At 37.0% G+C, this 26,879-nt stretch overlaps 2 protein-coding genes, 1 long non-coding RNA gene and 2 pseudogenes across 6 annotated transcripts; 3 read left to right on the forward strand and 2 right to left on the reverse strand.

Annotated features, from left to right (window-relative positions):
- Positions 1-469: 469 nt before the first annotated feature.
- LOC137726242 (G-type lectin S-receptor-like serine/threonine-protein kinase At1g61500) lies at positions 470-7,536 on the reverse strand. Of its 4 annotated transcripts, XM_088693656.1 has the most exons (9): positions 7,327-7,536; positions 7,014-7,221; positions 5,367-6,552; positions 5,152-5,259; positions 4,797-4,993; positions 4,474-4,684; positions 4,075-4,312; positions 3,825-3,975; positions 3,246-3,718 (listed from the first exon to the last, which is right to left on the reverse strand). In XM_088693656.1, exons 2-9 carry the CDS (start codon positions 7,176-7,178, stop codon positions 3,416-3,418), a joined length of 2,559 nt encoding a protein of 852 aa, XP_088549782.1. In that variant the 5' UTR covers positions 7,179-7,221; positions 7,327-7,536; the 3' UTR covers positions 3,246-3,415. The 4 variants fall into 4 exon arrangements, 3 of the variants coding, with proteins under 3 accessions (XP_088549783.1, XP_088549782.1, XP_088549781.1); XM_088693657.1 differs by lacking the exons at positions 3,246-3,718; positions 7,014-7,221; positions 7,327-7,536 and adding an exon at positions 470-1,032 and having other exon boundaries at positions 5,367-6,891; XR_015962217.1 differs by lacking the exons at positions 7,014-7,221; positions 7,327-7,536 and having other exon boundaries at positions 4,075-4,299; positions 5,367-6,891.
- A 61-nt stretch (positions 7,537-7,597) lies between these two features.
- LOC148696537 (uncharacterized) lies at positions 7,598-8,264 on the forward strand. Its single transcript, XR_015962228.1, has 2 exons — positions 7,598-7,958; positions 8,075-8,264. It is a non-coding gene; the product is annotated as an uncharacterized LOC148696537 (long non-coding RNA).
- A 4,617-nt stretch (positions 8,265-12,881) lies between these two features.
- On the reverse strand, positions 12,882-17,110 carry LOC137725132 (G-type lectin S-receptor-like serine/threonine-protein kinase B120). The gene is made up of 6 exons (XM_068463721.2): positions 15,396-17,110; positions 14,644-14,754; positions 14,059-14,508; positions 13,722-13,959; positions 13,487-13,634; positions 12,882-13,384 (listed from the first exon to the last, which is right to left on the reverse strand). The coding sequence occupies exons 1-6, from the start codon at positions 16,741-16,743 to the stop codon at positions 13,064-13,066; spliced, it is 2,616 nt and encodes an 871-aa protein (XP_068319822.2). The 5' UTR covers positions 16,744-17,110; the 3' UTR covers positions 12,882-13,063.
- Positions 17,111-20,865: 3,755 nt separating this feature from the next.
- Positions 20,866-21,446, forward strand: LOC137725138 (calcium-binding protein KRP1 pseudogene; annotated as a pseudogene).
- A 1,168-nt stretch (positions 21,447-22,614) lies between these two features.
- Positions 22,615-23,022, forward strand: LOC148696538 (calcium-binding protein KRP1 pseudogene; annotated as a pseudogene).
- The last annotated feature ends 3,857 nt before the right edge of the window (positions 23,023-26,879 follow it).

Below are 26,879 nucleotides of genomic sequence, written 5' to 3' on the forward strand. Positions count from 1 at the left end.
GATGTGAGATCTAACAAAAATAATGATGAACAAATGAAAAACTGGATCGAAGAGGAAATGGACCATCGGAAGATAAAAGGACACACTGGAAATTTGCAGATTCGATGTCCGAGCACCGATTTGGGCCCGTGATACCTTTTTGGAAAGGAAACGATGCTACAAGTCCAACTCACTTCTTTGTTGTGAAGTATGATAGCTTATGGTCATCCGGGGTTGTTTTAGCCTCCAAAACGGCATTTAAAATTTTGTATTAAAAATCAGACCTTGTTTCTCCATCCTATTAGTGTTTAGTTAATGTTGTTTTAATTTCTAGAAGTCCTTTTGAGTTGCTCCATACGTTTGTAAACTTTATTTAAGTCATCTGGATGTAATCATTTGGCCATTCAAGAATTAATCAAACACAACCTTTCGGGATTTCTTTCAATTTTCTGGTAAATTCCAAACTTTGTTCTACAAAGGATTACGTTGGTAACCCATTCATCACTTTGTGCTGCGTCAAATAAGATTCAGAAGAAAGAATTCATTAAACAAAATGTTTCGATTATCTGTCACCTCAGCCTACCATTGAAATTGTGAAATTGTTTGAGGATAATAAGCCATCGCCGTGTACTAAATAACAGATTTGCGGTCTACAAGCTGCAGAACTTTTACACGTGCAATAACCCTACTTGTATTTACACGTGCAATCGCCAAAATCCATTGCATTGTGATGTAACAACGTTCTATTGCTTACCGACCTTCGATCACGGTTATGGTATCTTCATTTGCTGAGAAAATATTGTCATATCGGGGTTGAGGATTAGAGACAGAGATTCGGAAATAAGAAAATATAGGCTGTTTAGGTAGTGGAAGATCCGTCTCACTACTTAGTGTGAAAACTACATCCGGCATGGTTGTCCTATCTTCAGACTTGTCCTGCACGCAAAGGAGTCCGATGTGCATGCATCTCATTACTTCTGAGGATGAATATGAATCCACCAATACTTCATCTAGCAAGTCCAGTCCCCTGCCTTCATTCCATAAGTGCCAAACCTGACAAAAGTCATATTGTAAATGTTGCCTACAATTGTTAGAATCTGCTATATTTAGCATCTTAAAAACACAAAATCATAAGAATCGGGGGATTACAAAGAGCTAAGGGATTTCCAATTGTGGTAACAAAAGATCAATATGTAACAATGAGAAATTTCATCGAAACATGAATGGTGGCAGTGAAACTAACCGAATAGAAGAGTATCCAAGCTTCTGTTCGGCATGAACTCATATATCAGTAACTTTTCATCGTCTTTGACGCAGCAGCCCATAATCCTAACAAGATTCTAGTGTTGGAGTTTGGAGATCAACAGCATCTCATTCTTGAACTCCTCTATGCCTTGCCCCGAGCTTCTAGATAGTCTTTTTACTGCTATTTCCTTTCCTTCTTGTAGCTTACCCTACATATTTGCTTGTGGCAAGCAAACACAAAGTCAAGACTTGCTTGCTTCCATCTTTGCTTGTGGCAGTCACCATGTCTTCTCTTGAAACAAGACTTCCATGCTACAACCGAAAGCCAAACACAAAATCACAAATGGCTGCTGCCATTTCCTTGTAGCATTCAGAAAGTTACACCATCAAAATTGTTGCCAACTCATAAGTATATGAGCCAAACACAACAACTTTCGGTTCTAATTTGCATCTGAATGATTAAAAATTCCCTGAAAAGCAATACGAACGAACATTGAAATACTGTTTTGGGCTAAAATTGAGTATGTGGATGATTCACATTTGAAACATAGGTGTCCCTGTTACAAGCATATCGGTAAAATTCAACCAATGCTGTCAAAGTCATGCACAAGACTTTGATATATATTTTGGCTCCTTCTGTACATATCTAACGGTTCATTGCTACCATTAGTTTCTCGCCTCACGTGGCGAACTGAGAGCAGTTGGATCTCCTGCAGACTGAAAATATCATATGCATATGTAGTCTTTTTTTTTTGGTAAATATGATTGTTGGGGTGCCTAATTCATGAACGATGAATGGGACAAGATATATTGTGTAGATCATTACCGGTGAGACGATGTGTTTGTACTGCTGCTTAAAGCCTTAAAGGTTGTTTTCTGAGAATTAAAATGCTTTTATTTGTGGGATTTTTTTTCTTAGTTCCAAATTTTACATCTTGAAAATTTTATTTTACTATCCGCCTTGAACAAAATTGTTACAAAAACAAGTCTAAGGCGATCTGCACCGTGGGCAGCGTCATCACCTTGTTTGTCCATCCATATCATGCTATGTGTTATTTCCATGCATGATCCATTCGTAATTTTAGTAGAAAATAATGATGTAGAACAAATGGCAGACTAAATCGAAGAGGAAATAATGGACCGTTGGAAGATAAAAGGACGCAGCGGAAATTTGTAGATTCGGTGTCCAAGCTCTGATTTGGGCCCGTGATACCTTTTTGGAAAGAAAACGATGCTACAAGTCCAACTCACTTCTTTGCTGTGAAGTACGGTGGCTTTTGGTGATCTGGGGTTGTTTCAACCTCCAAAACAGCGTTTAAAGTTTCGTATTAAAAATCAGACTTTGTTTCTCCATCCTATTAGTGTTTAGTTAATGTTATTTTAATTTCTAGAAGTCCTTTGAGTTGCTCCAAATGTTTGTAAACTTTATTTAAGTCATCTAGATGTAATCATTTGGGCATTCAAGAATTAATCAAACACAACTTTTCAGGATTTCTCTCAATTTTTTGATGAATTCAGACTTTGTTGTCCAAAGGATTACATTGGTAACCCATTCATCACGTTGTACTGCGTCAAATAAGATTAAGATGAAAGAACTCATTAAACAAAATGTTTCGATTATCTGTCACCTCAGTCTACCATTGAAATTGTGAAATTGTTTGAGGATAATAAACCATCAACGGTGAACGGGACAAGATACATTAAGTAGATCATTAACGGTGCTACAGTGTGTTTGTACTGCTTCTTAAACGTTGTTTTCTAAGAATTAAAGTGCTTTTGTTCGTGATTTTTTTTGGTAGTTTCGAATCTTACATCTTGACAATTTTATTTTACTAGCCGAGATAAGCATCCGCCTTGATCAAAATCGTTACAGAAACAAGTTGAACAATCTGCATTGCGGGCAGTGTCATCTCTTTGTTTGTCGATTCATATCATGCTTGCCATTGCCATGCAAGTGTGATTTCCACATGCATGATCCATTCGTATTTATAGTGAAAAATGTATAAGGTTCAGAAGAAGAATTCCTTAAAATGTTTCGATTATCTTTCAACTCAGTCTACCACCGTACTAATTAAATAGCAGATTTGCGGTCCACAAGATGCAGAAATTTTACATGTGCAGTAACCTTACTTGTCTTTACACGTTCAATCACCAAAATCCATTGCATTGTGATGTAGCAACGTTCTAGTGCTTACCGACCTTCGATCACGGTTATGGTATCTTCATTTGCAGAGAAAATATTGTCATATTGAGGTTGAGGATCATAGACTGCGTTTCGGAAATTAGAAAATATAGGCTGCTTAGGTAGTGGAAGATCCGTCTCACTACTTAACGTGAAAACTACGTCCGGCATGGTTGGCCTATCTTCAGACTTGTCCTGTACGCAAAGAAGTCCGATAAGCATGCATCTCCTTACTTCTGATGACGAAAATGAATCCGCCAATACTTCATCCAGCAAGTCCAGTCCCCTGCCTTCATTCCATAAGTGCCAAACCTGACAAAATTCATATTATGAATGTTGCCTACAATTGTTAGAATCTGCTATATTTAGCACCTTAAAAAACACAAATCCACATGAAGATTTTGAGTGATTTGCTTACATAAGCTAAAAATCCGTTCTGTTCTTCGTTGTAATAGAAGCTAGTATTCTTTTTGCCGGCGATAATCTCCAATAGCAAGATACCAAAGCTATAGACATCAGATTTTTCAGAAAATATCCCGCCCATGGCGTACTCGGGAGACATATAGCCACTGCACCAGCAATTCATTTGTATTAATAACTGAAAAAAAATGTCTTCTTTGTTTCTGGTCTTAATAAAAGTGCCAATAATAGGAAAATAATGCGCTTACAATGTTCCCACAATCTTGTGAGTATTTGCTAGTCTCTGTGTCGCTTCAACGATTCGTGCCAATCCAAAATCTGAAATTTTTGGATTCATATTCTCATCCAAGAGAATGTTACTAACCTTCAAATCTCTATGGATTACCTTCAAACGGGAATCGTGGTGGAGATAAAGAAGCCCTCTAGCAACTCCCTGAATAATATTGAAGCGTCTAGCCCAATCAAGCTCTGCTCTGCGCTTTGGATCTAATCAATATATCCATAAAAAGTGTAACCAATAATAGTAACAAAATCATAAGTAGTGGGGGTTTACAAAGAGCTAAAGAATTGCCAATTATGGTAACAAAAGAACAATATGTAACAAAGAGAAATTTCATCCAAACATAAAAAGTGGTAGTGAAACTAACCGAATAGAAGAGTATCCAAGCTTCTGTTAGGCATGAACTCATAAATCAGTAACTTTTCATCGTCTTTGACGCAGCAGCCCATGATTCTAACAAGATTTTTGTGTTGGAGTTTGGAGATCAACAGCATCTCATTCTTGAACTCCTCTATGCCTTGTCCCGAGCTACTGGATAGTCGTTTTACTGCTATTTCCTTTCCTTCTTGTAGCTTACCCTACAAATTAAACATTCGATTTATGTCTGTGTCTTGTAATTTTAGGCTTCTAGCCGGTGTTTAATACACTATATTTTCCTTTTGGAATTGAAATAAATAAATAAATAGTCACCTTGTAAACAGGGCCGAAACCTCCTTCCCCGAGTTTGTTCATGGTGCTGAAATTGTTTGTGGCATTTAATATGCTGTCAAAATCGTAGATGAATAGCTCCGATGGATCATGTTTTCTTATGTATTCTTGAAGATTGTCCCTAGAATTATCACTTGAATGATTCGACTGCATTAACTTTGTTTTTTCTTTCATGTTCCCTGTTTTGAAAATATAACAATCACAACAACTTCATCACAACAAGGTTATCAAGTAATGGATATCAATCAGGAAATATGTTCTTGTGAAGTCATGCATGGAAGTTATATACTAATTTGAATAATGCATCAGCTGCTATAACTCTATGTTATTCTCTTACCTGTTTTTTTACGGCGCAGTCTCTGAACGCCGAACGCTATGGCACTCAAGATACAGATAAAACCAACAGCAGTGACGCTGGCAATTAGCTTTACTGGCTTTCCTTCATCTGAAAAAAAAAAATGAATTTATAAATTGCAATGAATAAAGTATGAAACAGAAAATAAAAGATACTTCTAATTATAATTCTGCAGGAAATAATTCTCATTTGTTTACCTAATTCTCCGTTTGCTAGGCGAACATAAAGATCCATTCCGCCAGAGGCAAACTCTTGAATATCAATAAGGTCACTGGTCCAGACCAAACACCCTATATTATTAACTTGCGCATAAGCCTGACAAGAACAATTATTTAGGCATCGTATCTTGCACTCGTCAGCCTCCAGATTTTCGATAAGCTCATGAAAATCTGGTAGCTTTAATCCCACCATCTTCCGAAACCCATCTTCTTTTCCTCCTGAAGCAAATGACCTGCTTGTGTTACTCTGATCACAAAACAATTCGGTGGTCCTCACACACCCTCCAGTCCTGTTTCCGTTGCTCCATTCCTCATTTGATTTTGGTACAAACCCTTTCAAACACTCGCAATTTGGATTTGGAGATTCAGAACCTTTGCAGGCACCATAAACTCCACATGTTCCATAAATGTCACATGGATTCACCGGTGCCTCCCAGTTAAGCCACCAGTTGCTGCCATTGTCCGAAAGCTTAAGACTCAGTACTCCGTCCGAAGAGACGCCAAAATATGAAAGCGTGTTCTCAAAAAACCTGTAAGAAAAAGATTTTGTTCCCCGGTTCACATCATCAATTAGAGTGAATCCACTTAGATATTGATTATTCATATCTGGTACCCCGATGAACTTTGATTTATCCCATGCCCCACTTCTCCAGTAGGGTTTCGATTCATTAATCCAAATGAACGCTTGTGATGGAACGTCCGGTGAAAGTCCAACCAAGAACAAGCCAGCTGATGGATCACTCTCACTTTTCCAGGCTTTCATTAAACTGCGCTTTCCGGATTTACTATCCAATCCCAGCACCATACTTGGAAGAAGTGTGTCACTAGGATAATCAAAACTCTGCCACAATGGATCAGCTCCGACATCATTATCTTTTACGACAAGATTTCCGCTGTCCAATAGCTCTGCAGCTGAACCATTAGAAATATTCGCTGACCAAAGAGAATTCTGCTTCCCATCTACAAGCTCTAGATTCCCATTGCTGCTAATTGTCAAATTAGCCAAGGTATCTGAAGCTGCAAGAGGATCTTCTCTGTTGGCCACCCATACAACTTTCCGCGGAGATATGTTTGTGTGCCATATCCCCACGTACTTGTTAATCGAATCATTAGGACTGAAGAACCCCAATTCGAAAACGCGGTTGGGGGAGACAAGGGTTTGCGTCTGTGAAAATGGTTGTGATGGAGTTATTACATAAACTTCAGCACAATGATGCTGTGACAGAAGCAAGCTGAACAAAATTATGACGAACATGGTGGAATCGAAAATACTACCAATGGTTTCGTTTCCAAACCCTATTTGAATTCTAATGCGTTTTCTAGAAAAAGAAAGGTCAAGAGTATCTGTAAATTTCATTGAGAGAAAATGACTTCTCAACTTTGTTATGAGGAAAAGTCTACCATTGCTCTCAGTCATAGGCAGAAAACTTTGAAACATCAGATATAGTTCGTTGCAGATATTTGACATTTGACTGAAAACGTAGTCCTCTTATCTTTGCATGTACAATAGTATCAGAATATGTGGGTGACTGAAAACATTCCAAAGTACCGTTCCAATGTTACAGCTACGGATTAGAGAAGTAAATAGCGTGCACTTAGCATTTGAAACTTCATGTGTGTACTTACAAATGCAATAAGGCTCAAGTGTTCCCTTGATCGAAAGCTACTTAGTGTGAAAACTACGTCCGGCAAGGTTGGCCTATCTTCAGACTTGTCCTGCACACAAAGGAGTCCGATGTGCATGCATCTCATTACTTCTGAGGACAAATATGAATCCACCAATACTTCCATCTAGCAAGTCCAGTCCCCTGCCTTCATTCCATAAGTGCCAAACCTGACAAAAGTCATATTGTAAATGTTGCCTACAATTGTTAGAATCTGCTATATTTAGCATCTTAAAAACACAAATCCAAATGAAGATTTTGAGAGATTAGCTTACATGAGCTAAGAATCCGTGCTGTTCCTCGTTGCAATACCAGCCAGTATTCTTTTTGTAGGCGATAATCTCCAATAGCAAGATGCCAAAGCTATAGACATAAGATTTTTCAGAAAAATGCCAATAATAGGAAAAGAATGACGCTGACAGTGTTCCCACAACCTTGTGAGTATTTGATAGACTCTGTGTCACTTCAACAATTCGTGCCAATCCAAAATCTGAAATTTTTGAGTTCATATTATAATAACCCGTTCCAATTTGTAATGTAAATTACAGGTTTGCCATCGGGTGGGTTTTGTTATTTAGGCCCAAACAATTGGGCTGTGCTATCCACAGCCCAAAAACCCGGCCCACACACTCTTTTAATCCTTGTTTTCTCTCACACGTGACCCATAACTCCCTCCCTCTCATCTCTCCCGTTGAAGCTCTCTGTAACTCACCCTCACTCTCTCTAATTTCCCGAGCATCACCACTCACAACCACCATCTCTTACGGCTTGGTTCAACACAAAATCACCAGAAATAGATAATGGGTTGCCTGAGGATCTCAGCAGTGGCTCTGCATGGATCATCTGCGCATGGCAGAGTTTCGAACTCACTGAACCGTGAGCTTCGAGTCTTCCCCGTCGGTTCCAGGTGAAACAGCTGCCTCATTTAGTGTTTAATCCAAGGTTTATGAGTGATGTGGGGATAATTTCGAGCTGAGAAATTGAAGGATTTACAGAATTTAATCTCTGTCTTTGCTTTTCTAGTTTTCCGCTGAACTCAAGGCGAAATTCGAAGGGAATCGTTGTCGATTTAGTTGGACTCAAACTTCTTCTGATCTCAGGTACAATATGGCGAGGAAGAAGGTGAGTGGTTGGCTACAGGAATAAAGGATGTTTGGTTGTGTTTGGGAGATTTAAATAAGGACAGGTGTCGTTGTTTTATTGAGCCACACAAGTGAATGTGTATATTGGGTACTCGTACTCAAGTATTATCATTTTTTTCTCTTCTGATCCCAACTGTTTTTGTGATTTATTAATCCATTTCTCTTCTTTCTTTTTTTAATTTTTTAATTTTTTAATTTTCTTTTTTAAGACTCCTACCGTACTTATCTTAAACTTTCACATTATCTATAAATATTGGATTACTTTTTATAAATAATGTAAATATTGTTTAATGCTTATTTTACGATAATTTAAATCTATCTAGGCTCTTGTCTAGATCTCGTCTAAGTGCGTAGTTGCTAGGTTACAGTCCGCTGTTTGATTATCATCTAACATTTTTTAGGATCTAATTCTAGCCAATTTAAATTTTTTACATTGGCTTTAATATTATTGCTTACAACCGTTTTGGTAGAGAGACTATTTTCTGCTATGAATATTGACTCAAAACTTTGCACTTTCTAATGTGAAAACCACCGCTTCGATTGAACCTTGCACTCTTTTGAATTTCACCCCCCCTCGACAAATCCTGGCTTCACCACTGTCCGCAGGCTGAAGAAACCCAGTTCGAAACTTTTGTCGTCTGAGATGAGGGTATCTCCATCTTTTAAAGATTGACCCTGTGAAATTGAACTGGATGCAGAGCAAATCAGAGCAAGAGAGCAGAGAATGCAGAGGAATGAGATAATGTAAAATTTGGAACCTGGGTTTTTGCTAATGATGCCCATTTCATGAACTTTGAGAATTGCATGCATTCATTAGCAGAAAAGGAAAGATATCTACAAGTAGAAGCAAGGTTGTTTTTATTTTTATTACAAAGCAATATTACTATTTGTCACTTAGCACTACAATTTAGTGTTATTCTTTTTTATTTGTAAGTGAGAGATCTTATGTTCAATTCTAGGCAAATGCGAATTTGAATCATATTATTTTTAGCCCATTGTGAGGTTTAACCCATTCTTTCACCCTTAGACCATCTCCAATGGTGACTTATAACTTAAAATCTCCCCTCCCCCCCCCCCCCCCCCAAAAAAAAATCCACTCCAACTCATGACCCAAAATTAATCTAAAACCTAAAACTCATTTGAGGGTCAAATACCGGCCTAGTTTTAGGCCACAAAGCAAAATGGCCTCACCAACTGAGACTGAAACCGAGGCTGTAAAGCCCAATTCCCTTTCCTTACTCGCCTACGCGCTGTACGCGCTAGGCATTTTCAGAAAAGCAACAACCCCACGTGGGGGTGTTCCCCCGCCAGTCAGTGCAATAAGTAGCCCAACAGCTACTTTTTATAATCCAACGGCTACGTTTAAATGGGCTGTTGGTTAATCCAACAGTCCAGATTCAAATTTTTTTTTTTTTAAGTTTTATATTTATGTATTTATTGAATCCAACGACTTAAATCGAATATAATTAAATATAACAGTAAAAAAAAAAAGATCTAACGGTCCAAATTTAAATCCAACGGCTAGAATAATTTTAAAAAATTATTTAACTTAAAATTCAACCAAAAACTCTATAAATACCTATGTATTTGTTCAAACATCCACACAAAACTCACTTTTCTCCTACAATTCTTCCAATTTTTCTTTATACCATTTCTTCTCTTTTCCAAAATTTTCAAGATTGCAAAAGAGCATGTTAGAGGTCATAATTGGACATTTGACGAAGATATTGCTTTATGTTTGGCATGGATTTCGGTTAGCGAATATGGTGTCGTTGGCACCAATCAAAATAGAAATGTTTTGTGGGGCAAAATCGTTGATAAGTTCTATGAAAACTCCAACACCGGTCGAAGGGATGTTGGTGGTGTTTATGATCGGTGGAAGATTATCAACAAAGCGTGCACTTTGTGGAATGGAAGCTTGGAGAGAGCCATGGTTAACATGCCTATTGGAAGGGACGCCTTAGAAATTGTGAGTTTCTTTGTTGATATTTTAGTTGTCATGTACATAATAGTATTTTGCAACTAATTGTTTTTATGTATTTGTTGCATAGGGTGACAAAGTAATGGCAATTTACAAGACAAGAAATACACCAAAAAATCAAGCTTTTAAGTTGCATCATGCTTGGAACATCCTCAAGGATTGTCCGAGGTGAGAAACCGATGCGAATCAACAATGTAGAAGACTATTTCATAATGAACCCCCACCCCCAAATGATGTCAATGAAGGTGTGAATTTTGCCGACAATAGGTGTCAACCCAATGAGCCCAACTTCTTCTTTTCCAAGGCTCCCGGGTAGAGATAAGCAAAAGGAAGCAAAGAGAAAAGGGAAGTCCTAAGATCCGATACGTGCATAATTTGCTAGTGAAATGGCAAGAATGAACGAAAACCAGTGTCGTCGACAAGAAGAATCGGCCTAAATGTTTTTGGTCATGAAGGAAGAAGAGGATAGGGAGCAAGAAAGGTACGAAACTAATTTGATAATGGAAGACCTCGACAAATACACTCCAGAGAGGAAAAAATACTTACATGGTAAGTAAAAGGAAATTTTACGAAGGAATGCCATAAGGAGTATATTTCAAGATGATGATTCATCTCAAAACTATCACCCAAGTCCATCACCAAGTTAAGATGGTGGATATCATTATTAAGTTTATGTAGTCTATGAATTTTCGATTGTATTAAGTTTATTGGTTTATTAATTGTCTTTTTTTTTTTTAAGTTTATGTGATTTATCATGATTTTCATGTATTGATTTAGTGATTTTTCATAATTTATCGGAATTTAAATATTTTTAGATTAAAATGTTCATAAAATTAATTTAGGATAGTCTACATAATTATTTTTTTTAAGTTAATTTAAAAAAAAAATTAGCCTTAATTCATTCTTTGATAATTTGGGGTTAAAATTTTAGGCCAGAAGGGTTGGAGTAGAAAAACTGTTTCTAGGCTAAAACCTAAATTTTATGGGCTAAATATTTTTAGGTTTTAGGTCACCATTGGAGATGGTCTTAGTGTAGATAATATCATTTGTTTAAAAAAAAATTATGGGAAGTGTTATTGGCACTCCAAAAATCACATTCTATACTCCTCACAAATGTATTTTTCTTTCCAAATATAGAAAGTTTGGAGTGTAGAATGATATTTTTGGAGTGCTAATAACAATTCTAAAAAATATTACTATTTTAAATCATGCTAAGAAAATGGGAAAGAGTTTGAACTCAAAACATACTGATCTGAAGACAAAATCTCTATTCACAAAGACAATCCACCACTTGAAAAAGTAGAAGGGCTTTAGGTGTGTAAAGTATTAGATTAAGGTAATGCAAATAGGCTTCAATGGCGGCCTCATGCTACTGGCTTAAGCGAATCTAGAAAAATATTCATGCTCATAAGTTCTTTTGTTATAAGTGCTTTTATTATGAATACGTTGAACCTTTATATAAAAACACATGTTTCTTCAACTATAATTAGTCAGAAACGCTCACAAAACACTTTTAGTCTTTTTATAAGTAGTCTTAAACAATAGATGGTAGGCGAGGATCCTTTTCTTGGGGATTATAGGGATCCTGTGATCGTGACTGTTCATCGTACATCATGCGAACAGAAATCATTTCAAAATTTAAAACTTAAAATTAAATATAAATAGTACTTAACGAAAAATTGATCGCACGATGTACGATGAATGATCACGATCGCAGGATCTCTAGAAAAAAGATCTGGCGAGTATCCTTTTCACTTGTATTGATCGTCCCAACACTAGGAATGTTCACTCCGTTGTAAGTTGTATCCATGTTTTGTTGTATTATGACAAGAGGTGCCAACTATCAAATTCTTAATATATTAGGTATTCCAAAACAAAGAAACAAAATTAATTAATAAATAAGCATGTTCCAACTCATAGACACCATTGATTGCTATGTTGTTACTTCTTATATTTTATTCAGAAGATACCTACCTGGGGCCTTCCGGTGATTTACTGTAGAAGTATGTTTGTTTCTTTGCGATTGCATAGATGCCTCCTATGATTGATTGTTTCGGATATGACAAATGATTTTGGGGTTTAGAGGAGTAAACCGGCGTCGACCCCCAGAACTGTTAATTTAGTTGAAGTTGATCTCTTGACATATGTTTTTAGTAAAATAACCTCCTGAAATATTTGAAATTAGCCAATTAACTCTCACCGTCAAATTCGATAAAATCTTATTCACTTTGTTGTCAATACTGGCAAGTGATCAACACGTGATTCACTCTTGAGAGTAAAGTCGTACCAGTATTTGATGACAAAGTAGATGAAATTTCATCGAATTTGATGGATTAATTGACTAATTTTAAATAATTTAGGAGGTCAATTTATCAAAAAAAAAAAAAGTTTAATAGTCGATTTCAACTAAAATAATAGTTCAACGTACGTCAATTTACCCATATTGGAATATGGTGAATGGAGTGATTTCCATTCTCTTTTTTAACCCTAACACTTAATTTTTGTCTGTTGATTCTTGAAAGGCCTTTTGTTCTTCTGCTACAATTTGAGAATGCTACCATTAGTTTGCCTTCATGGGCGATTGAGAGCCGTTGCTTTCTAATTTGGTATGTTTTTTAAAGGGGTGTTTAGGAATTGTAACAGGAAAATGTTAAGGGAATCTGCAACATTAGTTCTGTGATTTTCGCATACGATTCCGACTGCAAAGTGAAGAAAGATCGAGTATGATGGTCATTAAAATCCAAAATATCAATGTCTACCAGAACTATGGTGTCTGAGTATTTACTTTTCCGCTCACAATCGTTTAACGAAAATTACAGGCTCTACAAATATTGCAAATAACCCTCATAAGAGATGGAACAGCATAGAAACATGGAGCAAGATTACCGATCATCTCCCTTCCACCATTGTCATCGTTACATCATTCGAGGGTGCTATATCCTGGCCTTCTGTACTAAATTTTGTATCCACAACCACATGTCTCTTAATTGAGGTAAATATAGGTTCTACTGGCAACTGAAGATTTGCAGCTTCACTTTCCAGCATTAACACCACGGCCGACATGGTTGGTCTACTAGCTGCATGGTCTTGCACACACAGTAACCCCACATGTATGCATCTCGATACTTCAGTTTCGTTCTGGGAACATGTTTCTGCGATGGAAGGATCAACGAGGTCCATTGCTCGATTCTCGTTCCAAAGATGCCATGCCTAAAAACATTTTTAAAAATCCATATTCCATTGTTGTAGTTACTGATTGGTGAAGGAATAGCTAGCATTTAGAATTTAAAACATCATGTATGAATAACTTACATATCCAATAAGGCTCAAGTGTTCGGTTGATCGCAAGCTAGTGTTCCTTCGGCCACTCACAATCTCTAGCAGCAATACACCAAAGCTATAAACATCTGACTTTACAGAAAACAGACCTTCCATTGCATATTCAGGTGACATATAACCGCTGCATCATGAATATTATGATCAGATTGATAATTCTAACACGAGATAAATAAGTTATATTGCATTAGTGTCAACAAGTTCTTCTTACTATGTGCCAACAACTCGGGCTGTATTTTCTTCTTTTTCATTACCCCCGAATATTCTTGCCATGCCGAAGTCTGAAATTTTGGGGATCATATCTTCATCCAGCAAAATGTTGCTAGCTTTTAGGTCTCGATGAATAATTCTAAGTCTTGAATCTCGATGGAGATAAACGAGCCCTCGTGCAATCCCTTCAATAATCGTGAAGCGTTTTCTCCAATCTAGTAGTGATCGGTTGGCTGGATCTGTCATTTTACCAAAAAGGCAACTACTAAGTGAAACAAACTTCAAATATGTAATGTTATCAGAAAAAAGAACACTTAATCGGCTGAAAGAGAACATACGGAAAAGAAAGAAATCCAAGCTTTTGTTTGGCATGTATTCATAAACCAGTAGCTTTTCTTCTCCTTCAATGCAGCAGCCTAATAGCCTCACGAGATTCCTGTGTTGTAACTTAGCAATCAGACTAATCTCATTCTTGAACTCCTCCAACCCTTGAGTAGACCTTCTCGAAAGTCTTTTTACAGCTATTTGTGGTAGCCCTGGAAGGCTACCCTTGTAGACAGTACCAAATCCCCCCTTCCCAAGCTTGTTTTCTTCAGAAAAGTTGTTCGTAGCAGCTGCTACAGAACTGAAATTGAACAGCGGTAATTCGGATCCATTTATTTGATTCCCTTCTGCAAAAACGTTAACTGATCCTGAAGTATCTGTTGAGAATTCTCCACTCTTTCCAGCATCGAGCATTGGTGTATCACTGCCCCTTAACCATGAAATTGAAGAACTTATGGGCAACACTAGATAAATAAAGGAAGAAAAATAAGTCAGAAACAAAATGGAAAGGAGAATATATCATGGAACAACCACCAGTTTCCTTAACTAAAAAAATTTCCCCTCTCATTCACCAGAAGGATGGAAAATGTGCATCCTACCTTTCAGTTTCGCTTTAAACCTCCACAAAAGCAATAGGATGATGACTACGAACACTGCTCCCGCTACCGAAATTACTGCTATCACAACGGTGGATAATTTTCTCTTGTTACCTATATATAAAAGGAGATCCAATAAAAGATATTAGTGCAGTCTTCTGTGTTGCAACATTTCATGCAGTTAATACTTCATAGAGCAGTTTCCTGGCGCTTTTCCGTGCTATGCTCTATATTTTCAGTACTTTGAATATACAGCACAGAAACCATGTCTGGCCTTTGATATTATTAGAGGATGGGGATTCAAAAGACAATTAACTTATTTTTCGTTTTCGGATGGATGACAAAAAAACAGATCAAGCGCTGCTAAAAGAAAAAACGCTGCAGAAGAGCTGGGCAGATAAAAATACAATTCAAACGGAATGGCAAAGAAGTAAAGGAGTTTTAGATTATCTTTTACGGACTTGATGCCACGGTCTTGCCTCGAGGCGAATTTAGAATTCAATGATCGACAAAGGACAGAAGGTTTGCATTTCCTGTGAAAATGCATCAGTTTACATTTTCCTCACAGCAATTAAGTTGAACAACATTTATGGAAAATTAAGTGACTCCGATTCACCCTTTGATTTTTCATGTATGGAAAGAAAAAGCCAAAACCATAAACCTCAACAATGACAAAGAAGCACAAATCGATTTTAGGAAAAGAAATGAAAGCAATAACACCAACAAGAAGAAGGACAACTGGATTTGAACTTTACCTAAATCCGAATGCGCAACACGAATTTGCAACGTGTTTCCTCCCGATGTAAATTGTTCGACGTCAATCAAGTCCCCGGTCCATATCATACAACCAATCCCTTCAACAAAGGCATATGCAGTACAAGAACAATTCTCAAGACATTTCCCCTCACAACTCTCCCCTGGACCTGCGTTAACCAAGTCCGCGAAATCTGGCAACTTGGCACCTCTTATCCCTACAAATCCATCTTTTTCATCACTTGCCGCCGTTCCATTAGTGCTATTTCTCTGACACTGCAATAAGGTTTTCCTCAAACACCCCTCCGACCAATTTCCCTTCATCCATTGATCCGAGTCCCTAGGTTGGAATCCATGCATACAACTGCAAATCGAACCCGAATCATCGGATGCACTACACACCCCAAACTTTCCACATTTGTTGTAAAACTCACACTGGTTGGTCTTGTTAGGCTGAGATTCTATCACTTCCCACTGGTTCTTCTCTTCCACCCATGTCAGCTGCTCCTCGTACCCGTCCCACCTCATCCGAAACCTCAACTTCATCGAAGTACTTGATAGTTTGTAAGTAAAATATGAGCTCCCATTCGCATTCTCATCACTAAGCCTAAAACCAGATTCATAATTCGTTGGCATAGTCGGAATTCCGATGAATATCTGCTTGTTCCAATGCCCGCTTCGCCACCGCCGTTCTGATCCTTCCCATACCACAAACTGCGGCGATCCTCGAGGATCAACGCCCATTGAGTAACCTCCGGCCGAAGGGTCACTTTCCGACTTCCACGAAGTCAAAAACCGATTCTCTCCGATCGCATCATTCACCTCAACTTTCATCCCGGGCAAAAAAGTGTCCGCTGCATGATCAAAGCTCTCCCAGTAGACCTCGCCGCTGCCGGAAAGAACAAGACTTCCTTGGTCACTAAGTGTGGCGGTCGTGTTAGTGGCGGTCGACGTGTTAGTGGCGGTCGACGTGTTAGTGGCGGTTGAAGCGTTAGTAGACCAAACTGCGGTGCCATTTCCATCCAAAACAACCAGATTTCCATCGCTTCCAATTTTAAAAACTCCAGATTCACCAGAAATTGGGTTTTCTCTGTTTGCAACCCAGACCACTGACGGGTCTGAAATGTTGTAATACCGAATTCCGACGTACCGGAACGATGAATTCCCCGGACTGAAGAAACCCAGTACGAAATTTTGCCCATCTGAGATCAGCGTTTCTCCATCTTGTATAGACTGGCCCTGCGAAATCGAACTCGACGCAGAGCAAAACAGAGGAAGATAACAGCAGAAAACGAACACGAATGAGAAAATACAAATTCTGGAACCTGGGTTTTTGCTACCGATTCCCATTTGATGAACTCAGAGAATTGCAGGCAATCATTAGCAGCGAACAAAAAATCTAGAAGTAGAATGGAAGAAGCTGGGGTGCGTGGGTAAAGGCGGTAAAGGCAGCAAATGGCGGCGTCCTGCTGCTCATGTCTGATTCGGACACGCTTTTCTGACACTTAGCGAAATTATGGGACCAACTTGTATTTGAAAATTATATATATATTGTCGTTGAGCCTTTGGCATCTGGATGTCTGCAGGAAGATTGCAATTGTTTGGTCGGGGCAGAGGACTTTAAGACTTACCGATTGATCGAGGAAATATTTGTTAGTTGAGGTCCGTGTGGACACAATTCAATTTCACATTGAATTCACACGCTTTAAGAGAGAAATTTTTCAACACGTTAATAGTTTTAGGGTTAAGAACTTAATGGTGCCAAGCCAACTACCAAGTTCACATTGGATTGACAGGTTAAGTATTGGTGCCAAGCCAACTACCAATTTTTTCGAGAATTGTTAAAGAGATTTTCTCAAAAGTGGACTCTTTCTAGGCTCCTTACCATTATATGTTTTTGACACAATGTTTTATAATATTCACATAAAAATTAATGTTAAACTTTGAGATGACAAAATGTCCATAGAAAATTTTACTTTTGAGAAAGTCCCCGTAACATTTCTTATTTCTTAATATTAGTGTAGATCCTATGTAGATATGGATTAAGATCTTATAAATCTAGGTCATTCTCTTTGTAATCCTAGTGAAATTAAACACTTGCACAGTTACACTAGAGAGTCTTATCTTCATCCATGTTAGTCATGGTGAAAGTGTTGCGTATGCCTTTGTGTTATTCATGATTAGTCTATTAAATTTGACTTATCAAGTTTGTGACGACGGAATGAAGTTGTCCTAAGTAAATTTTAGAGCTTGACTTCCTTTTATATGAGTTACTTATCTTAGAAAGGTGATGATCGAGTTGTTTGTAAGAAAGGATTAAGTATTTTGGTGTGTGAGCTTAGCCATGGAAAACTCTCTTAAATTCAAAGGCTAAAGGCAAATGATCACCGAAGATGTCCATATCCTGGAATGGACTGTTGAGGCTTCAAAAGCCTAACTAGAAGTGAAAATAAGAAAACTTATCTTCAGAAGTTCCTATTTCTAAAGGAATGAAAAGTGATCTATTTTATAGCATTAAAAGCAACCACTATGTGAGGAAATTGGGGAGGGGCGGCTTGGTCATCTTCAGAGTTTGATATATACTTAAAAATACGGAAAAATTAATTTATTTTTTTAAAAGATAAAAAATGCAGTTGATTAGGTCACTAACTATCTCTTACAATGAGTAATGTTTAAGATGTTGAAAGATTAGAGACTTTCTAATAAACACCTTAAATATGGGAGAGTTTACCTAGTGTTAGCAAATTACATGGTAATTAAGTCCTCATATATGTTTGGAGGACTTAACATTGAAAAACAATTACTCTCAAACGAAAATAATTTCCATGCATGAATGAGTTTTGTGGTGGACATATGGTATGATATGTCAACCAAGTCAATCCATTTTTAAAGGTTTGACTAGCGGAAACCTAACATAATTGACTGGAGATCCCAAAGTCTAGGTTCAAAAAGGACAATAAAATTATGACAACTTTGGGTTTCACTATACTCTATACCCATGTGTCCCATGATGATAACAGTGTTGTCTGCCATTGAGATTAGGTTAAGATTTGCTTTTAATGGTTCCTATAGCCTGGAATACTTAGAAGTCCAAGTGGGCTATTGTAGGATCTTAACGGGAAGCCACATATGACCTATCTTGATTGTAAAATGGGGTGTTCTTATGAGAATTTTTCTAAAGGGCTTAATTAATAGGAAAACTAACGAAAAAAAAAAAAAAAAAAAAATTTCCCTTTAATGAAAAGCCATTTTTAAAAGGTATAGTGAATAGTACCATGGAAAGGTATAAATGTGGTTTTTCGTTAAAAGTGAACAGTACCGGGAGTGTTTTGTTAAACCTCCCTTAATTAATTCTCTAGAGCACTCATGAGAAACCAAGAATTGTCAAAGCTGGAATGAACACAAACGAGCAACCATGAGGTGTTTGAAAATGTATTGTGTAATTACTATTGCCTTGGTTTACACAAACAGCTGAGCAGCTTAAGACATCATGTTCACTGAAATAGCCAAGTAAATTTGATAGTAATTCACTATGGAAGGTTCAAAGCCAAAAGCTACCTATCCTGATGCTTTAGTTTTCCTATTGAATCTTTATCTAGTGTATGCATTGTCATTTGCATTGTGCTTTCCATTCACGTGGGGATTGTTGAAATTTTAGTTATTATTATATATTAAATTTATCAATTGTACGAAAATTAGAAATGGTGCCTTTTGGTAGAAATATGTGTCTCTCTAAACATGAAATTTAAATGAAGTTTTGCAGTTTTTACTATTTATGAATAGTCACATGCTTTGAAAAGAGACATCTTTACTTCTATAAATAGGCAAGTCTTCTTGTAGTCATTTATAACTTCCCATCATTCATATAGTCATACATATAGTGCACTAGAGAGTGTCTCATTGAGTCTTTACGAAAGAGTATTCAACACAATGTGGTTCATTGGAACTTTGTGATTTGGAGATCTATTATTATAAGGACGTAGTCGTTGTATCTTGAGAGATGAGAGCCGATCAATCATAAGTACCATTGTGGGACGTAAACTTATCTTAAAAACAAAATATCTAACATTTGCCTCGACCGATTTTTTAGATTTTTTAAATCCATTTTCACGGTATTTTGTTTTCCCTTACGAGCATGCATCAAATTTAGTATTTAATTACATGAATTATTTCTTATTTTTCTGCGTGACTAAAATATAGCAATTAAATGATATTTTCCCAACTACATAGACGATACACAATAGGTTGCTTTTGGTCATAAATCAACACCGGCAAACATAATCCAGTAACTTTGTAATCACGTTACTATCCCAATTGCTATCCTAGAAAATCCACTGCATTCACATTTGACCAAACATATAATTTCTGGCAGTTTCTAGATCAACTGCAAGCATTGATATACTTTTCAACTATTCATAAAATGAAATCCCACGCACTTCAATGACCGACCTATCTTTCATAATTGTGTTAAATAAGGATGGCATTTTGAACACAACCAGTTAATCCGATCCAACTCATCCGCTAAAATTAATATTTAGATGGTTATTTAACTGGTCAGTTTATTAACAATTAGACTCGTTAATCACCTGTTACATTACAATCCCTTCAACTCTTACAGATCCTTGAGTCACAAGAGACTAAAACATGCTATGCAGTGAGCAACTCCGTTAGCTTGGCGTTTGAAATGAGTACGTAAGACATCAGTGATCTCATTGGAAAAAGACTTGGCACGTGGCACCCCCACCAGCCTTCGGACTAAAATTTGTGTCCAACAAACAACTCCATACGTGTTCCAATTTGAAAAAGAACAACTCGCTCAGATGAAGCCGACTGAGTTAATAGCCACATTTGGTCAAGGCCCAATCCAACTATGAATTCAAATTAAGTACCAAAATTTGAAGCTCCAGCTCCACATATCAACGGCCGAAGCACTTTTTCGAAACGTTAACATTTAAAAAATAAAATAAAATTTGGTTTTGGTTACATTTTAAAAACAAGAATTACATTACCACTTATTACTACAGTCTAGTTGTATTCCTCTTCACTTATAAATGAGAGGTCTTAGACTTGATTCTCGTCAAAGACGAGTTTGAACCACATTATTGTTAGCCATTATAAAGCAAAGCTCATCTTCTTTCCATTAATGAAAATAATATCATTTGTTTTAAAAATAAAATTAAAAACAAGATTTATATCAATCAAATGGGCTAATTGATTTGATTGGCTAACTCAACAAAAAAAAGATTGGCATTTTCGTAATTAAATTGTCCTTCAATTCGAGACAAAAGTTGAGTTCAGCTTTTCATTCCAACAGTAGCACCGGTAGCTTTCCATGCAACTTCGAGGAAGGGCTAATGAACCTTCTTATATGTCAAAACCAAACACTAAAGGCTCTGATCAAATTATGGCATTAGTTCCATTCATCAAAAGCGACCCTTTTGGAATTTTCCATATATATGTTCTATAAATAGTAGGTTACTAACCTAGCCATCTAATAATTTCGATAATCACCAACAATGGCGTCACGAAGTAGCAATGGAGTTGTGTTTGAAGATTTCTTCCCGACCATGGTGCAGAGATTGGGAGCAGAAGGGTTCATGAAGGAGCTGTGTAACGGGTTCCGGTTGCTAATGGACGAAAAGAAGGGCGTGATCACTTTCGAGAGCTTGAAGAGGAACTCGGCATTGCTAGGGTTGCATGGGATGAGTGATGAGGAGTTAAGGTGCATGCTGAGAGAAGGTGACTTGGATGGAGATGGGTGTTTGAATGAGATGGAGTTTTCTACTCTCATGGTTAGGTTAAGTCCTGATTTGATGCAGACTTCTAGAGAACTAGTGGAGGAAGCTCTGTTGTAATAGTAATCTCAAATTGCTAGCAGTTTCAGTCGCATTTAGTTTCTCTGTTTCTATTCCATGGCAGCTGGTTGGACTAGCTAGCTATTCTGTACTCTCTCTCTCTCTCTCTCTCTCTCTCTCTCTGTAATTTTGTGATTGTCGACAAAATTGCTTTTCTTCACTGCGTTCCGTGAAAGCTTATTCAATTGTTTTTCTCTAGATCTTGGTACGTTAAATTAACAATGCAACTATGCAAATGAACATCATTAAGCAAGAAGAAATTTGTACATATATACCAATCTTTTTTTCTTTTTTTTTGGTACAAGAAATAGGTTATAGAAAATAAAAATAACTTTTACCTTTTAACCAACCAAAACAGGTCACAAATTGCAAATTAGCATCAAACTTAGTATCCATATGAGTCAAACTTGCTATGACCAGTCTATGACCTCATCCAACCAAATGGAAATCGAGTTCCCATAAATCAACTGGTCATGTGCTATATGCCAATCAATTAATTATGTGCCATGTATGTGTGTACAGAAAAAAACCTGAGTGAATATTAACACATGACGAGACATTTGTGATATGGACAAATATTTGCACATTTTTTTTCTTTTTGGCACACATCAATGATTATTTATTTGTTTTGATTCTCAATTCGTTTAATTTATAGATCAGAAATAAACAAAAGTAAGCAAGAGAGAAAAAAAGTGTATGTTGAAGTCATATATATCTTCATAAGGTGATGAAGGGAGAGTTTTTTTTTTTTTTTTTTTTTTTAGTACATCGATACTTTTACACTAAAGGGAGCGAGGGTTCGGCTAAGCCACACAATGAGCAGCTTAATTTGGTATTGAATTCACCTTCTACGAGATTCGAACCTAAGACTTCTCACTTTCAAGTGAAGAGAAATATGACAAGATCGCAGTACTAAGTGACGATTAAGAGAGAGTTGAGAAACGTCAATTAGCTAGTAGAACTGGATATTTACATCTTCCCAAACTATAAATGAGTTGTAACTTTTTTTCTTTCTTTTTATTTTATAGTATGGACATTTTGGTAAATTGCTGTCGACCAAATATGTCGTTTAGGTACTTCAAAAGGAAAATGCTTTGCCAGTTTCCCATGACCATACCAAATTGTTGCTACTTTCTCATGCAACTTCGAGGAAGAAGTAGATATAGAAGAAGTCATGAAAGCTAGAATATATACATGCAACGACCTTCGTAGACAATCCCTGATCATTACGTACAATTGTCATTAAAGCAGCCGACTCTTTCCTCCCAAGACCTTTCTTCTTCAATCCTTCACCCCCGCATGTATATAACACCCTCTCCCTAGGTCATCTTTCCATAAACACATTACAATAGATCGTAGAATACCATATATATTACATTTATAGCAATTAATTTATAAATTAACCAATTAATGGCTTTAGGTGGCGCGGTTGCGTTTCAGGATTTCTTTCCATGGTAGAGAGATTGGGAGCAGAAGGGTTCACGAAGGAGCTGTCCAACGGGTTTCGGTTGTTAAAGGATGGAGAGAAAGGCGTGATCACATTCGAGAGCTTGAAGAGAAACTCTGCATTGTTGGGGTTGCATGGGATGACGAGGAGTTAAGGTGCATGCTGAGAGAAGGTGATTTGGATGGTGATGGGAGTTTGAATGAGATGGGATTTTGTACTCTCATGTTTAGGTTGAGTCCTGTTTTGATGGAAACTTCTAAAGACTTCTTGGAGGAAGCTCTTGCCTGTGACCTCTAGTTAGGATCTCTTAGTTTGTTATGTTGTATTAGGGCGTGTATACTATATTTTCATGACCATTGATGAGTCCATATTATACTATATAGTTTACCCTAATCTTAGTTATAATTTATTGGTTATTTTGGTAGAATTTTGGATACTTTGCTTTATATTTTCAATATAGGACATTCCACTTCTTCTGTAGCAAAATAGAATCAAACGGATGAATTTTAGAGTGACGTCCGTGTGTCTCTCAACTTGTTCGTATCAAAGTTTCATAATTTTCTACCCAGTGGTTTATTTATGGCAATGAAATAAAGGAGCAGCGTGCAGTGCTGTTAAAATTGTTAACTACATTGCAAAAGATGAAGAATTGGTATAGAGGAAGAGGAAGATGAAAGAGAGAAACAAGAGAGATTGTATTGATTGATTGGAGAAAATGCATACAACTAAACTTAAGGAAATGATAGCTATACAATCCCTTATATAGCCATATATCCCAATTACAAGAATACCCTTCTAAATATATTAACAAACTCAACCACTAGAATAATGCGATGTGGCATTTCTGTTATATCAATTATTACTCTCCCCTCAAACTAAACTTGGAGTATCCAAGTGAAGTTTGAACTAGCCAAGTATTTGAGACTGATCTGGAACTACTAGGCCAAGATGTCTGCAATGCTTCAAGAACATTAGACTGTGCAATCCTTTTGTAAATACATCTGCAATTATTGTTTTGAAGCTAAACACTGCAAGAAATCCCAAACCCCTATCTTTTGCAGTTTAGAGCAGTGTATGATAGTCTGGAGTTGTTGACATTAATGAATAGGAAAACTGTATTGTATTTGGACAACCCCGCTATCTCGAAAATATAAAGTGATCCACAATTGAATGTTCAGTCCCACATTTTTTATACAAGTTTCACTTTTGATGCTGACAGTAACCATTTCAAATAAAGTTGATGATCCAACATTGTAGCACTTTTAACTACACCAACTTTGGATTAACCTAATAGTAAGCTTGCTAGAACAAATACAAGTAACTCTCTGTATTTTACTACTGTATGAAGCTAAACCGTAGTCTCATAAGGTTGATAGTATGGTAAGAGCTGTTGCATTTGCTGCTGGGGAACATGTTGCTTTTTCTTCAGATGCTGCATCACTTCTCAAGGTTGCTCAGGTAAAGAATGCTGCCCATATCATGCCTACAGTTGGTTCTTCTACCCAATCGGTTAAACCTGATGGTATGTCTATCTACTCAGAACTTCCTCCTAATGTACATAATTGCTGACCAAAAGATTACTAAGAGTTTTTGCAGCTTCTTGAAGAGTTGAGACACAAACCAAACCTCTGCTCACTCCATTATCATCACACAAGACTACAACTTTAACTGTTGGTGAAGCCATGATGAAAGACACAAGTACAATCCAAAAATCAAAACAAATAAATTCTTCTAGGCAGCAAGAGAATGACACTATTGACACAAATGCTAAGGCAACAAGAGAATGACACTCTTGACAAATTCTAAAGCAACAAGAAAATGGCACTCTTGACACAAATGCTAAGGCAACAAGAGAATGACACTCTTGACAAATTCTAAAGCAACAAGAGAATGATACTCTTGACAAATTCTATGGAATCAAAGAAAGAATGACACTTTCTTGAAATCTTGTAATCTAACCAAATCACTGAATGAAACAGTAGTTTATCTTAGATAATTCATCCAAAAAACAACAAAACAACTTGACAAATATGTGTCTTCACCAACTTCACAAAACAACTTGAGTTGTGCGTTTCTTCAAACATGTGGACCGCACAAAGTTGAGAAATTTTCTCCACAACAGAGAACAAAACATGGATCAAAGTGGCAGATATAGAACCCAGAAAGTTGATATGCAAACAACACCAAGAAGAGACCATAATCTTAATAACCCTTTCGTAGGAAAAAAAAAAAAAATCAAACCCATTAAATGTGTGCATTTTAGGATTTGACCAACCTTCACATGAAACCCAGAAAACCTAGAAAAGATTCATTCTAATTGTTCAAGAATTCAGAGAAAAATGACTGAAAACATAACCTTCACATGAAACTTTTGAGTTGGGCATTTCGACAAACACTTGGACTTCACACATGTCTAATCTTTCTTCCATACCAAAGAACAGAGAGAGAATCAGAACCTGAAGAGCTCCCAAGATTTGCAATCTTGAACAAACATACACCACCAAAGAATTTAGAAAGTGATTTGAGCAAACCACCAAATTTTCCCGAAAAATGTCTGCACTTCTATCAGTCTCTGCTTTCAGCTCTCTCTGTGGCTTTCAGGACTAGAACCCATCTCAGAAGCTCGTTATTCTTCTCTAAGTCGACGGGTTTCTTATGGATGGTTATCGGTTATCGGTTGGGGAACCGCCAAAGCTTCAATGCAGCATTCAAGATTTCATCTTTGTTGTCTCCAATGACGACTTATTTGTCTTCTTCCTCCAACCAAGATAACCAACAAATGCGAAATACTAAAAAAACAACAAGCTGATTGCATACACATTTAGACACCGACTTCTTTCTGTGTCAAGCACCGACTTTAGTTCTGTATTCCTTATGCTTAGACACCGACACCTACTGCTTAGTACCCGTTGGACTCCGCCACGTACGAACCATGGCCAACGCTGGTCTCGAAACCAACGGATCATAGTTCTTTATCTGCACTGCCAAGACCAAGTGGCTCGACAGCATGCCTGTCGTCAATAAGGCCACTACACAACTCCCCCAAGAACGATTAAACCAACAAGAATACTCAACTAGAATAATCGCAACAATCGCAGAAAAATCAACCCAAGAACAATCGCGGAAGCATCGAAAAACTAATGGAAATTGAAGAGAAACTAAACTAGGGAAAAAAAACGTAAACTACTACAAAGAGAAACCACCAGAATCCATTGCGTGAGCCTGGTGACTCTGATACCATGTTAACTACATTGCAAAAGAAAAAGAATTGGTACAGAGGAAGAGGAAGATGATAAAGAGAAACAAGAAATATTGTATTGATTGATTGAAGAAAATGTATACAACTGAACTTAAGGAAATGATAGCTATACAATCCCTTATATAGCCATATATCTCAATTACAATAATACCCTTCTAACTATATTAACAAACGCAATCACTAGAATAATGCCATGTGGCATTTTTGTTATATCAGTTATTAAAAGTGACATATTAGGCTTATTTGGGCTTTTTGGCGTCCATAATGATGTCTTTTGGATTTGAGACCTTCTACAATTATGTTCGGGACATCTCAAGCTTTAATTCTAGTCATTTTGGGCCTGTTTTGGAGCCCTAAAGATAAAAAAACGTGGCTGTTTTGAGGCCTTTGTATTATTCTACGACTTTTTCTAGGTAGGGTTTTATTTTGTAGTAGTATAAATAAGGCTTTTTAGCCATTAGTGTTGAGGGAAAAAGGAGGAGAAAGCAAGCACTCCTCTCAAGAACTTTTCAAGTTTATTTTTAAGGTGTTTTCTATCCATATTTTTTAATAATATTTTATTACATGGTTGTTAGTAACTAGTTTTGTTTGCTAGGGCGAAGCCACGAGCCTTAGCAAGAACATGTAGTTTCTTTTCAAGAATATGTAGTTTCTTTTCAATTTACTTATGATATTATGCATGCAAGTTTTGAATTATTAATCACCGTGTTGAAACTATTTAATTGTCTTGATGATTGGCCACCATTAGGATATTTAGAAAAGTAATTTGATGCAATTTCGGCGGAGGGCTGTCCTTGAAATTGGCGTTGGCTTCTTGTGATTATTGTGTATAATTTCTTAGGATGAACGACACGTCTTAAGGGTTATATGGTTTTTCAAAAGGATTTCACAAAACTTAATGAGTCTTGCATGTTCACATTCGATC

This window comes from Pyrus communis, chromosome 5, assembly GCF_041283825.1.
Source record: "Pyrus communis isolate YQ-2024b chromosome 5, ASM4128382v1, whole genome shotgun sequence".
NCBI lineage: Eukaryota > Viridiplantae > Streptophyta > Magnoliopsida > Rosales > Rosaceae > Pyrus > Pyrus communis.

Bases quoted from the DNA above. Each gene is read 5' to 3' on its own strand.
- LOC137726242 (XM_088693657.1), bottom strand. From the start codon at position 6,855: ATGTCAAATATCTGCAACGAACTATATCTGATGTTTCAAAGTTTTCTG. The intron at 4,685-4,796 runs GTGACTATTTAT...TTTAATTTGTAG, and splicing joins GTTTCGGCCCTGTTTACAAG to GGTAAGCTACAAGAAGGAAA. The intron at 1,033-3,824 runs GTAAGCAAATCA...GACTTTTGTCAG, and splicing joins AGAACGGATTTTTAGCTTAT to GTTTGGCACTTATGGAATGA.
- LOC137725132 (XM_068463721.2), bottom strand. From the start codon at position 16,743: ATGGGAATCGGTAGCAAAAACCCAGGTTCCAGAATTTGTATTTTCTCA. The intron at 13,960-14,058 runs GTATGTTCTCTT...GTAAAATGACAG, and splicing joins CTTGGATTTCTTTCTTTTCC to ATCCAGCCAACCGATCACTA. The intron at 13,385-13,486 runs GTAAGTTATTCA...AAATGTTTTTAG, and splicing joins ACTTGAGCCTTATTGGATAT to GCATGGCATCTTTGGAACGA.